Raw genomic sequence first — 11,140 nt, forward strand, 5'->3', positions numbered from 1 at the left:
ATCCCCAGTTCACCCCAATCTCCGGTCCGCCCCCCCCCGCCCCGGGCTCTCTCCATCCCCAGTTCCCCCCACCTCCGCCGCCCCCGGGCTCCCCCCCCCCCCGCCCCGGGCTCTCTCCATCCCCAGTTCACCCCACCCCGCCCCGGGCTCTCTCCATCCCCGGTTCCCCCCACCTCCGCCGCCCCCGGGCTGTCTCCATCCCCGGTCCCCCCACCCCCGGGCTGTCCCCCGCCGGTGCCCCGCCCCGCCCCGCCCCGGCCCATGTCGCACCGCGCACCGGGGATGCCGCCGCCGTGAGGCCGCTGCCACCCGCCCGCGGCACCGGCACCGGCTGCGGGGGGGCGAGAGGGGGGCGAGGAGGAGGAGGAGGAGGAGGAAGCGGCAGCAGAGGAGGGAATCTCCGTGTTTACAGCCGGCAGTGCCCGTATTTAGGGGGCGTAAAGGGGGGGCCCCCGTGTGTCGCGGGGCCATGTCGGGTCGCGACACGGTGCAGATCCCCGACGACCGGGATTTCGGGGCGTTCCGGGCCGAGTGCGAGTCGGAGCGGGGCTGGAACCTCACCTACAGCAAGGGGGGGGTGGCCGTCTGGGTCCAGCTCCTGGAGCCCGAGCGCTCCCTCCACAAGATCAAGGTGAGACACCCCCACCCCCGCAATTCCCCCCCCCCCCCCCCCCCCCCGCTTCCCCTCCCCTCTCTGACACCCCCCGGGGCACCGGGAGCACCCAGCGCCCGCCACTCAGACCCCCCACCGGGGGGACCCCCCGGGATGAGGAGGGGGGTGGGAAGGGATCTGGTGTCAAGTGGGACCCCCCCCCAGAGAGGTGGAAGAGTCTGGGGGGATGCAGCATCCCGAGGGGAGCAGGGACCCCCCATGAGTGGGGGCTCAGAGGGTGAACCGGCAGCCGGGGGGAGTGGGGACTTGGGGGGTGAACTGGCACCCCAGGGAGAGTGGGGACCCCCCAGTGAGTGAGGACTTGGGGGGTGAGGCAGCACCCCAAGGCAAGCAGGGAACCCCCATGAGTGGGGGCTCAGAGGGTGAACTGGCACCCCGGGGAGAGTGGGGACCCCCCAGTGAGTGAGGAGTTGGGGGGTGAGGCAGCACCCCAAGGCGAGCAGGGAACCCCCATGAGTGGGGGCTCAGAGGGTGAACTGGCACCCCGGGGAGAGTGGGGACCCCCCAGTGAGTGAGGACTTGGGGGGTGAGGCAGCATCCCAAGGCGAGCAGGGAACCCCCATGAGTGGGAGCTCAGAGGGTGAACTGGCACCCCGGGGGACTGGGGACTTGGGGGGTGAACCAGCACCCAGGGGGAGTGGGGGCTCAGGGGGTGAGGCAGCACCCCAAGGCGAATGGGGACCCCCCAGGGAGTGAGGACTTGGGGGTGAACTGGCACCCCAAGGCGAGTGGGGACCCCTTCATGAGTGGGGATTTAGGGGGTGAACTTGCACCCCAGGATGAACAGGGACTTTGGGGGTGAGGCAGCACCCCAAGGCGAGTGGGGACCCCCTATGAGTGGGGATTTGGGGGGTGAGCTGGCACCTAGGGGGCATGGAGACTTGGGGGGTGAGCCAGCACCCTAAGGGGAGTGAGGATCCCCCAGTGAGTGGGGTCTCAAGGGGCAAGCCAGCACCCCAGGGTGAGCAGGGATTTGGGGGGATGAGCCAGCACCCCAAGGTGAGTGGGGACCCCCCCATGAGTGGTGGCTCAGGGGGTGAACGGGCACCCCAGGAGGAGTGGGGACTTGGAGACAAGCAGGGACCTGGGGGTGATGCAGCACCCCAGGGGGAACAGGGACCCCCCATGAGTGGGGCCTCAGGGGGTGAGGCAGCACCCTGGGGTGCAGAGGGACCCTGAGGGTGAGCGGGGACCCCAGGAGTTAATGAGGCAACGGGATGGGGGAGGCAGCACCCGGTGGGGCGGGGGGCAGGGACCCTGGGGGCTGCTGGAGACCCCAGGGCGATGCAGCACCCCGGGGAGGGGGGGTGTGCAGGGACCCTCTTGCCATCAGGGACCTGAGGATAAGTGGGGTCCCAGGAGTGAGCTGGGACTCCCAGACCCCCAGGAACAGGTAGGGACCCCCAGGGACAGAGGGGGCATGGAGTGGGACAGGACTCACACCAGGGCCAAACAGGAACCCTGGGGGTGCCTGTGCCCCCCACCCCCAGCTACCCCCCGCACTCGCTGTATGGGGGGTGGGGGAGATGTGGCCTGGGCTGCACTGGGGGGGGGGGGCTGCCCCCCGCTATGTCCCAGTGCTGTTGTCCCCTCACCCCATCTCAGCCCCCGCCAGCCCCTCTCCTCTGGGGTCCCCATGGTGGCTGCAGGACCCCATGTGCCTTGGGGGGTGCCAGGGGTTCCCCAGGGCCACGCTTGCCCCCCTCTCCTCCCCCCCCAAGCGCTGGGGCCAGCTGGGTGTTGGGTCGGGGTTGCCGGTGGCTGTCGGGCCGTGGTGGCCGGCAGGAGCCCTGGCTGGTGTCACCAGCACCACCGTGGAGTGTCCCCTGTGTGTTGGCCTTGCTGTAGGGCCAAGGCCCTGGCCGTGGGGACAGTGGCAGGGCAGGGGGGACGGTGGCAGGGGGGGGGGACGGTCAGTGGCAGGGCAGTGGGGATGGTGGTAGGGCCATGGGGATGGGGGCAGGGCAGTGGGGATGGTGGCAGTGCGGTGGGGACAGTGGCAGTGGGGGGGTGATGGTGGCAGGGCCATGGGGATGGTGGCAGGGCCGGGGGGACGGTGGCAGGGCCGTGGGGATGGTGGCAGCACGGAGGGGACAGTGGCAGGGCAGGGGGGACGGTGGCAGAGTGGGGGGGACGGTGGCAGTGCGGGGTGACAGTGGCAGGGCTGTGGGGATGGTGGCAGCGTGGGGGGGGGACAGTGGCAGGGCAGTGGGGACGGTGGCAGTGGGGGGGGACAGTGGCAGAGTGGGAGGGACGGTGGCAGTGGGGGGGGGACGGTGGCAGTGGCGGGGGGACTGTGGCAGGGCGGTGGGGACGGTGGCATTGGGGGGCGGACAGTGGCAGGGCCGTGGGGATGGTGGCAGTGGGGGGGGGACAGTGGCAGTGGTGGGGTCGGTGGCAGGGCGGTGGGGACAGTGATGATGACGGTGGCAGTGGCGGTGACACGGTGGCAGTGGCGGCGGTGGCGGTGCGGCCTGCGCAGCCGTGCAAACAAGAAGTGCTGGGGGAACCTGTCCCTGGGCCGATGGCGGTGACACCGGGGGCGGTGACACCGGCGGTGACGGGGGTGACACGGTGACGGTGGCACTGGCTGTGCCAGGGCCCCGGCTCTGCTGCTCCCTGCCAAGGCCACGGTCACACCACGGTGACCCCAGGACAGGCCCGCGGCCTGCGGTGCCCCCTGTGCGAGGATGGGGGGGGGGGGGGTGTCCCTGTGCCCCCCCCCAGGTGTGACCAGGTGGCAGTGTGACGTGGAATGTCCCCTCCGTGGGTCACTGCAGCCTGATGCTCTGACACCCCCCCCGTGCCCACCCCACTGAGCCCCCCCTATGCCCCCCCCAAATCATCCCAGTGGGATTTGGGGGGGCTGGATCCAGTGGGGTGGGGAGGGGGTGAGGACAGTGGCGGGGGGGGGCACGGAGGGGTGTGAGGGGAGGGGTTTGGGAGGGGGGACGACACCCTGCCCATCCCACAATCAGGCTGTGCCACGTCTGCTGGCGGCGTGGCAGGGGGTGGGCACACTGGGTGCCCCCAGCCCCCACCCAGCCCTGGGGGTCCCTGGGCTGTGCAGCCCCCCCAGAGGTGTTCAGCCCCCTGCAAAGGTGTTCAGCCCCCCCCCCCCCCCAAGCCATGCAGAACCCCCCCAGAGGTGTTCAGCCCCCTCCAAGCCATGCAGCCCCCCCCAAAGCTGTGCAGCCCCCCCAAGCCATGCAGCCCCCTCAGGGGCTGGGGGGCTGCTCAGATAAACCCTGTCAGGGGGCTCAGCGCCCCCCCCCCCCCCCCGCCCCCACCAGGATGGGGCCCCATTCACACCATCACTCCTCATGGGGGTCCCAAGCCCCCCACCCCAAAACTCCCGGCCTCCCCCTTCCTGCCCCCCCCAGCACCTTCCCCAGCCAGGACCCCCCACTGAGTGTTTGGGTGTTGGGTGCCGAGCCGCTGTTTTGGGGTGCGGGGGGGGTGTGTCACACACCCCCCCACCTGACCCTGTGCCCCCCTCAACCCCGCCCCCTCCCCGCTGACCCCAGCCCCTGGGACATGGCGGCCTGACCAGGTCTCACGCCACACGTGGCATCGCCAACGTGGCACAGCGAGCCCAAACCGGGGAGGTTCGGCCCCCCCACACCCCCAGGGCTCCCCCCCCACCCTGGGGAGTGGGCTGGGGGCTGCCCCCTGTGCCCCCCTGAGCCCTTTCCCCCCTCTCTCATCACTCCCACACCACTTCGCCCTTCACCCCCCGGGCTCGGCCCGTTCCAGGCGGCTGCTCCCCCCCTCCCTCACCTCTCCCCCCCCCCCACCTCGTCTCTCCCCCCACCTCTTTGCCCCCCTCCCCCCCCCCGCCGTGGGGTGCAGCTCCTGTCCAACCAGTTTGGGTGGCTCCTGGGGCAGGATGGGATGGGACGGGCTCCTCACGCTCACCCATGAACCCTCACGGTGCCAAAACGGCCCTGGGGGTGTTGGGGACCCCCCCCTTCCCCAAATGCCCCCTCCCCAATATATTGCCCCCCCCATATCCCCCCCCCAGCTGGGAGCCATGGGAAGCATCTGGGGGAAGGGGGGGGTTTCTGCCAATGTGGTGCAGGGCAGGCCCTGGTGGGGGGTATTTTGGGTGGGGGGTATTTTGGGGGGGGTATTTTGGGGGGGGTTATTTTGGGGGGGGTGTCAGCATCCGGCCCGCAGAGGGGGGGTAATTATCTTCCCTTTAATTAACAGCCACACACCGTGTGTGGCCTGGGGGGGGGGGGGTCACTGGCAGTGACACCAGGGCTGGGTGACATCATCAGCGTCCACCCACCCTGACTGGGGTGGGGGGTGAGGTGACCCCAGGGTGGGGGGGTTCCTCCTGCCTGGGGGGGGTCCCCTCAGGCTGCAGATGGGTCCCGGGAGGGGGGTGCTGCCCTCCTCCCCGCTCTTACTTCCTCCTCCTCCTCCTCCTCCCGGCCCCACACGCCAGAGTCAATATTGACCCAGGGTTGGGGCACGATGCTCCGCGCGCTTCCCGCCTGGCACCGGCACCCTGACCCCCCCCAGCACCCCCTCCCCACCCAGCCCCCCTCCCGGGGACACGCGTCACCCCCCGGGCAGGTCCTGAGTCACCCCACACCTGGGGGGAGCGTTGGCGGGGCCCGATCCTGCGGGCATGGGGGGGGTGAGGGGGTGGGGGAGGTGAGTAGGGGGGGTTGGGCGTATGAGGGGGTGTGGGGGGTGCTGGGGGGGACCCCAAAGTTGCCAGTTGGGGTCACACTCCCTGAAACTGCCTGGCCAGGCTGCCCCCTCCCGTGGTGGGGCTCCGTGGGGCAGGGATGGGGGTGTGGGGCAGGGACAGGGAATGTGGGGCAGGGATAGGGGGTGTGGGGCAGGGATGGGGAATGTGGGGCAGGAACAGGTTCTGTGGGGTTGGGGACAAGCTCTGTGGGGCAGGGACAGGGAATGTGGGGTTGGGGACAGGTTCTGTGGGGCAGGGACACGGAATGTGGGGTTGGGGACAAGCTCTGTGGGGCAGGAACAGGTTCTGTGGGGCAGGGACAGGGAATGTGGGGTTGGGGACAGGTTCTGTGGGGCAGGGACAGGGAATGTGGGGCAGGGACAGGTTCTGTGGGGCAGGGACAGGCTGTGGGGTTGGGGACAGGCTCCGTGGAACAGGACAAGCTCAATGGGGCAGGGATGGGCTCTGTGGGGCAGAGGGGGCTCCGTGGGGCAGGGACAGGGGGTGTGGGGTTGGGGACAGGCTCTGGATCACCCCATAGCCCCTCCCAGACAGCATCCCTGGGGGGGGCCGGCAGCCCCCCCTTTCCCATCCTCACCTGGCTGCCAGGGTCACCAGAGCTGCTCCCAACTTGGGGGGGCTGCCCCCCCCCCCGCACCCCCCCAAGCCCACTGCCCCACAGCACAGGGCCTGGCCCCTGGGGGGGCTTTGGGGGGTGGGTGTTAGTGATGAGGGGAGGGAAGAGGTGGGGTGAGAGGGTACCCCCCCCTAAAAAAGCCCCCCCAGCATCGGGGTGTCACTGCAAGGTGCCAAACTGGGCCAGACTGGGCCAAACTGGTTGGGATCCAGCTCCTGGGGTGGGAAGGTGAGAGGGGGGCTGTTAGTGATGGGGGTGGGGAAGAGGTGAGGTGAGATGGTAACACCCCCCCCCCTCAATCCTCCCCCTCCAAATCCTGCCCCCTGAGAGCCCCCCCAGCACCTGCAAGGTGCCAAACTGGGCCAGACTGGTGGGGCTCCAGCCCCTGGGGCAGGATGGGGGGGGCTGTTAGTGATTGGGGGGAGGAGGTGAGGTGAGAGGGTACCCCCCAAATTCCACCCCCCCCCGAAAGCCCCCCAGCATCAGGGTGTCACCCTGCAAGGTGCCAAACTGGGCCAAACTGGTGGAGCTCCAGCTCCTGGGGCGGGAGGGGGAGGCGGGGGGGGGGGGGGGCACTGGGGATGGTGTGAGGGGTCCCCCGCGTGGCGGGGGGGCTGCGGGTGACCCCCCCGCCCCGCAGTGCAGGATGGAGTGCCGGGAGGTGGCGGCCGCCACCCTCTATGACGTGCTGCACGACACCGAGTACCGCAGCCACTGGGACCCCAACGTCATCGAGACCTTCGACATCGGGCGCCTCACGGCCAACGCCGACGTGGGCTACTACGCATGTGAGGGGGGCCGGGGGGGCTGGGGGGGTGGGGGGCAGTTTGGGGGGGCTCAGAGGGTGGGGGAGCCGCCCCAGCAGCATCCTTGGGTTGAGCATCCTCATGGATTCTGGGTACCGGTTTGGGAGGGGGTTTGAGGGGCAGGGTTGGACACCCACACACACCCCACTGCACTGTGAGGGGGGGTTGGGGGGGTTTGGGGGGGCTCAGAGGGTGGGAGAGCCGCCCCAGCAGCATCCTTGGGTTGAGCATCCTCATGGATTCTGGGTACCGGTTTGGGAGGGGTGTGAGGGGCAGGGTTGGACACCCACACACACACACTTGCATTGTGAGGGGGAGTCTGGAGGGTTTTGGGGGGGTTTGGGGGGGCTCAGAGGGTGGGGGAGCCGCCCCAGCAGCATCCTCGGGTTGAGCATCCTCATGGGTTCTGGGTACCGGTTTGGGAGGGGGTTGAGGGGCAGGGTTGGACACCCCCCACACCCCTCCAACACACCTGAACTGGGAGGGGGGGTGTCTCACTGTGTTGTCCCCCCCCAGGGAAGTGCCCCAAGCCCCTGAAGAACCGTGATGTCATCACACTCCGCTCCTGGCTGCCCATGGGCAGCGATTACATCATCATGAACTACTCGGTGAAGCACTCGGTGAGGGGGGGGGCGATGGGGGGGGCGATGGGAAGGGGCTGAGGGGGTTGGGGGGACGATGGGGGGAGCTGGGGGTCTGGAGGGGCGATGGGGGGAGATAGGGGGCTGGGGGGGCGATTGGGAAATGGGGTCTGTGGGGGCAATGGGGAGGCTGGGGGGGTGATGGGGGGGCGATGGGGGTCCTAGGAGGGGCGATGGGAGGGGATGGGGGGTCTGGGGTGCTGCCCACTCCAGGGGATGCCGGGGGTGGGGGGCTGGGTTTGCCCAATGATGGGTCAGCCTGGGGGGAGACTGGAGAGGTTGGGGGGGTGTCAGGGGGTGCCTGGCCCTGCCATCGACATCCCCCCCCCGTGTGTCCCCGTGCCCCCCCCCCCCCCCGCAGAAGTACCCCCCCCGGAAGGACATGGTGCGAGCCGTCTCCATCCAGACCGGGTACCTGATCCAGGGCACAGGAGACAAGAGCTGCACCATCACCTACCTGGCACAGGTGGACCCCAAAGGTAAAGGGGGACCCCCCTTCTGTGCCCCGCGGGGGGGACGACCCCCCCCCACTCTCCCCCCCCCAGGGCTGAGCTCACCTCAGGCTGCCCAGAAGCATCTTAGGATGCTGAACTTCCCTTTCCCACCCCCCCCTCTACCCCCCCTAATCTTGATGGGGGGGGCTGGGAAGGTTTGGGAGGGCAGGGGGGCTGCTCCTGACCTGTCTCCCCATGCCCCCCAGGTTCCCTGCCCAAGTGGGTGGTGAACAAATCCTCCCAGTTCCTGGCACCCAAGGTGAGTGGGCTGCACTGGGTCGGGGGGGACAGGGGGGTACGGGCGGGCGACCCATTGGCCACAACAGGGCTGTTGGGGTTATTGAGGGGTTAAGGTGGCGTATGGGGGGGTATTGGAGGGTTAAGGGGGGTATGGGGGGGCTCTGGGGAGTATTGGAGGGTTAAGGAGGGGCTCTGGGGGGTATTGTGGGATTAAGAGGGGTATGGGGGGGCTCTGGGGGTGTCACCCCTTCCCAGCTGGTGGGGGGGCTTGGGGGGGTTATGGGGGGGGGGTGAGCCCTTCCTGTTTGGCAGGGTGGGGTGTGGGCTGTCACCCCTTTGTGGTTAGTGGGGTGTCTCTGTGGGGTGGCACAATGTGACCCCATCCCATCCCCATCTCAACCCCATCCCATCCCCATCTCAACCCCATTGCCATCCCATCCAATCCCCATCCCATCCCCAACCCCAAAATCCCATCCCCATCCCATCCCCTCCCCATCCCATCCCCATTCCCATCCCATCTCCATCACATTCCCATTCCATCCCATCACATCCCCATCCCTTCCCCATCCATCCCATCCCATCCCATCCCATCCCCAAACCCCATGCCCATCCCCATGCCCATCCCCATCCCATCCCCATCCCATCCCCTCCCATCCCCATCCCATCTCCATCCCATCCCCCCATCCCACCCCCATACCCATTCCCATCACATCCCCATCCTGTCCCATCCCCTTCCCCTCCCCATCCCCATCCCCTCCCCATCCCGTCCCCATCCCATCCCAAACCCCATCCCATCCCCATCCCATCCCCAACCCCCCAACCCCATCCCCATCCACATCTCCATCACATTCCCATCCCCATCTCAACTCCATCCCACCCCCACCCCCATCCCCATCCCCATCCCCATCCCATCCCATCCCATCCCATCCCCTCCCATCCCCATCCTGTCCCATCCCATCTCCATCCCATCCCCCCATCCCATCCCCATACCCATCCCCATCACATCCCCATCCTGTCCCATCCCCTCCCCTTCGCATCCCCTTCCCATCCCCATCCCACCCCATCCCCCTCCCCATCCCCCTCCCCCTCCACATCCCCATCCCATCCCCTCCCCATCCCCATCCCATCCCATCCCATCCCATCCCATCCCATCCCCATCCCATCCTGTCCCCATCCCCATCCCATCCCATCCCATCCCATCCCATCCCCATCCCAAACCCCATCCCCATCCCCATCCCCATCCCATCCCCCCCCATCCCCTCCCATCCCCACCCCATCCCCATCCCCATCCCCCCCCCCCCCCCCGCAGGCGCTGCACCGCCTGTACCGCTCGGCGCTCAAGTACCCGGCCTGGAAGCAGCGGCACCGGCCGCACTTCAAGCCCTGGCTGTTCCCGGAGCAGAGCCCCCTCCCCCCGCTGCCCCTGGCCGAGCTGGCGCTGCAGCACGCGGACTCCCTGGAGCACATCGACGAGAGCGGCCTCGCCGAGGGCAGCGACGAGGAGGGGGCACACTGACCCCCCCCCCCTCCTCCGGCACCCCGCCGGGACCACCCCCCAGACATCACCCCCCCCCCCCCCCGGACCCCCGACGCCATCGCTTGGGGTGCTATGGGCTCGCGACCCCCCCTTTGCCCCCACGACCCCCCCATTCACCCCATCCGTGGACCCCACGGTCCCCCATTTACCCCCGCGACCCCCCCTTTGCCCCTACGACCCCCCACGTTCACCCCCGTCCATGGCCCCCACGACCCCCCCATCTGCCCCCATTCATTTTGGGGGGGGGGGTCCGGTCCCTTCACAGCCCCCACGGGATGGGACACCATCCCCCAAAGCCAAAGTGCCCTTGGGGGGAGTGGGGGGGGGTCCCGGGGGGTGCCAGAAGGAAAGGGGGGGCTGCACCCCCGCTGCTGAGCCATGGGGTACCCCCGCACGCCCCCCCACACCCCCGAACCCCATAACACGGGGTGCTATGGGCTCGCAGCCCCCCCTTTGCCCACATGACACCCCCTTTCACCCCCATGCATGGCCCATGTGACCCCCCATTTGCCCCCATGACCCCCCCATTCACTCCCATTCCTGGCCCACTCGACCCCCCATTCATCCCCATTCATGGCCCCCATGGGCCCCCCTTTGCCCCCATTCATTTTTTGGGGGGGGTCCAGTCCCTTTGCAGCCCCCATGGGATGTGACACCATCCCCAAAGCCAAAGTGCCCTTGGGGGGAGTGGGGGGGTCCCGGCGGGTGCCAGAAGGAAAGGGGGGGCTGCACCCCCGCTGCTGAGCCATGGGATACCCCCGCACCCCCCCCGCCCCCAAACCCCTTTGCCCCCATGACAACCCCCATTCACCCCCATCCATGGCCCCCATGACCCCCAAACCCCTTTGCCCCCATGACCCCCCCATTCACCCCCATTTATGGCCCCCACGACCCCCCCATTTGCCCCAATCCATTTTTTTTGGGGGGGGCACACACAACACCCCCCCCATCGCTGCTCACCCCCCCCCCCCCACTGATGCCCCCCCTGGGGGGGGGTCCAGTCCCTTCAAAGCCAAAGTGCCCTTGTTGGGGGGGGGAGTCAGATGGAAAGGAGGGGGGCTGCACCCCCACTGCTGAGCCCAGGGGTAACCCTGCACCCCCCCTGGGACCCCTGAGCAGACCCCTGAGACTGGGGGGGGGGCTCCCAGCACCCCCAGGCATATTGGGGGGGGTTGAGGGGGGTCCTGGCCCCCTAGGTGTATGGGGGGGGGGATTGAGGGGGTCCTGGCCCCTCCAAGGTATATTGAGTTCTCCTGGCACCCCCAGGTGTATTGGGGGGGGGCTGGGGGGGTTCCACCCCCCAGGCATATGGGGGGGGTCTCCCAGCATCGTCAGGCAGGGTTTTTTTTTTGGGGGGGGGGCTCACTCTGGGCCCCCCCCAGCATCCCATTGTCTCTGGGTGTGCTC

At 69.1% G+C, this 11,140-nt stretch overlaps 1 protein-coding gene across 1 annotated transcript; it reads left to right on the forward strand.

Annotated features, from left to right (window-relative positions):
* Positions 1 to 357: 357 nt before the first annotated feature.
* Positions 358 to 9,712, forward strand: STARD10 (StAR related lipid transfer domain containing 10; the record flags this gene model as incomplete). The annotated part of the gene is made up of 6 exons (XM_084280495.1): positions 358 to 631; positions 6,656 to 6,803; positions 7,338 to 7,441; positions 7,824 to 7,941; positions 8,163 to 8,215; positions 9,506 to 9,712. Exons 1-6 carry the CDS (start codon positions 470 to 472, stop codon positions 9,710 to 9,712), a joined length of 792 nt encoding a protein of 263 aa, XP_084136621.1. The 5' UTR covers positions 358 to 469.
* Between the last annotated feature and the right edge of the window lie 1,428 nt (positions 9,713 to 11,140).

The sequence above is a fragment of the Gallinula chloropus genome, assembly GCF_964237585.1.
Source record: "Gallinula chloropus genome assembly, chromosome: 1".
NCBI classification, from domain to species: domain Eukaryota; kingdom Metazoa; phylum Chordata; class Aves; order Gruiformes; family Rallidae; genus Gallinula; species Gallinula chloropus.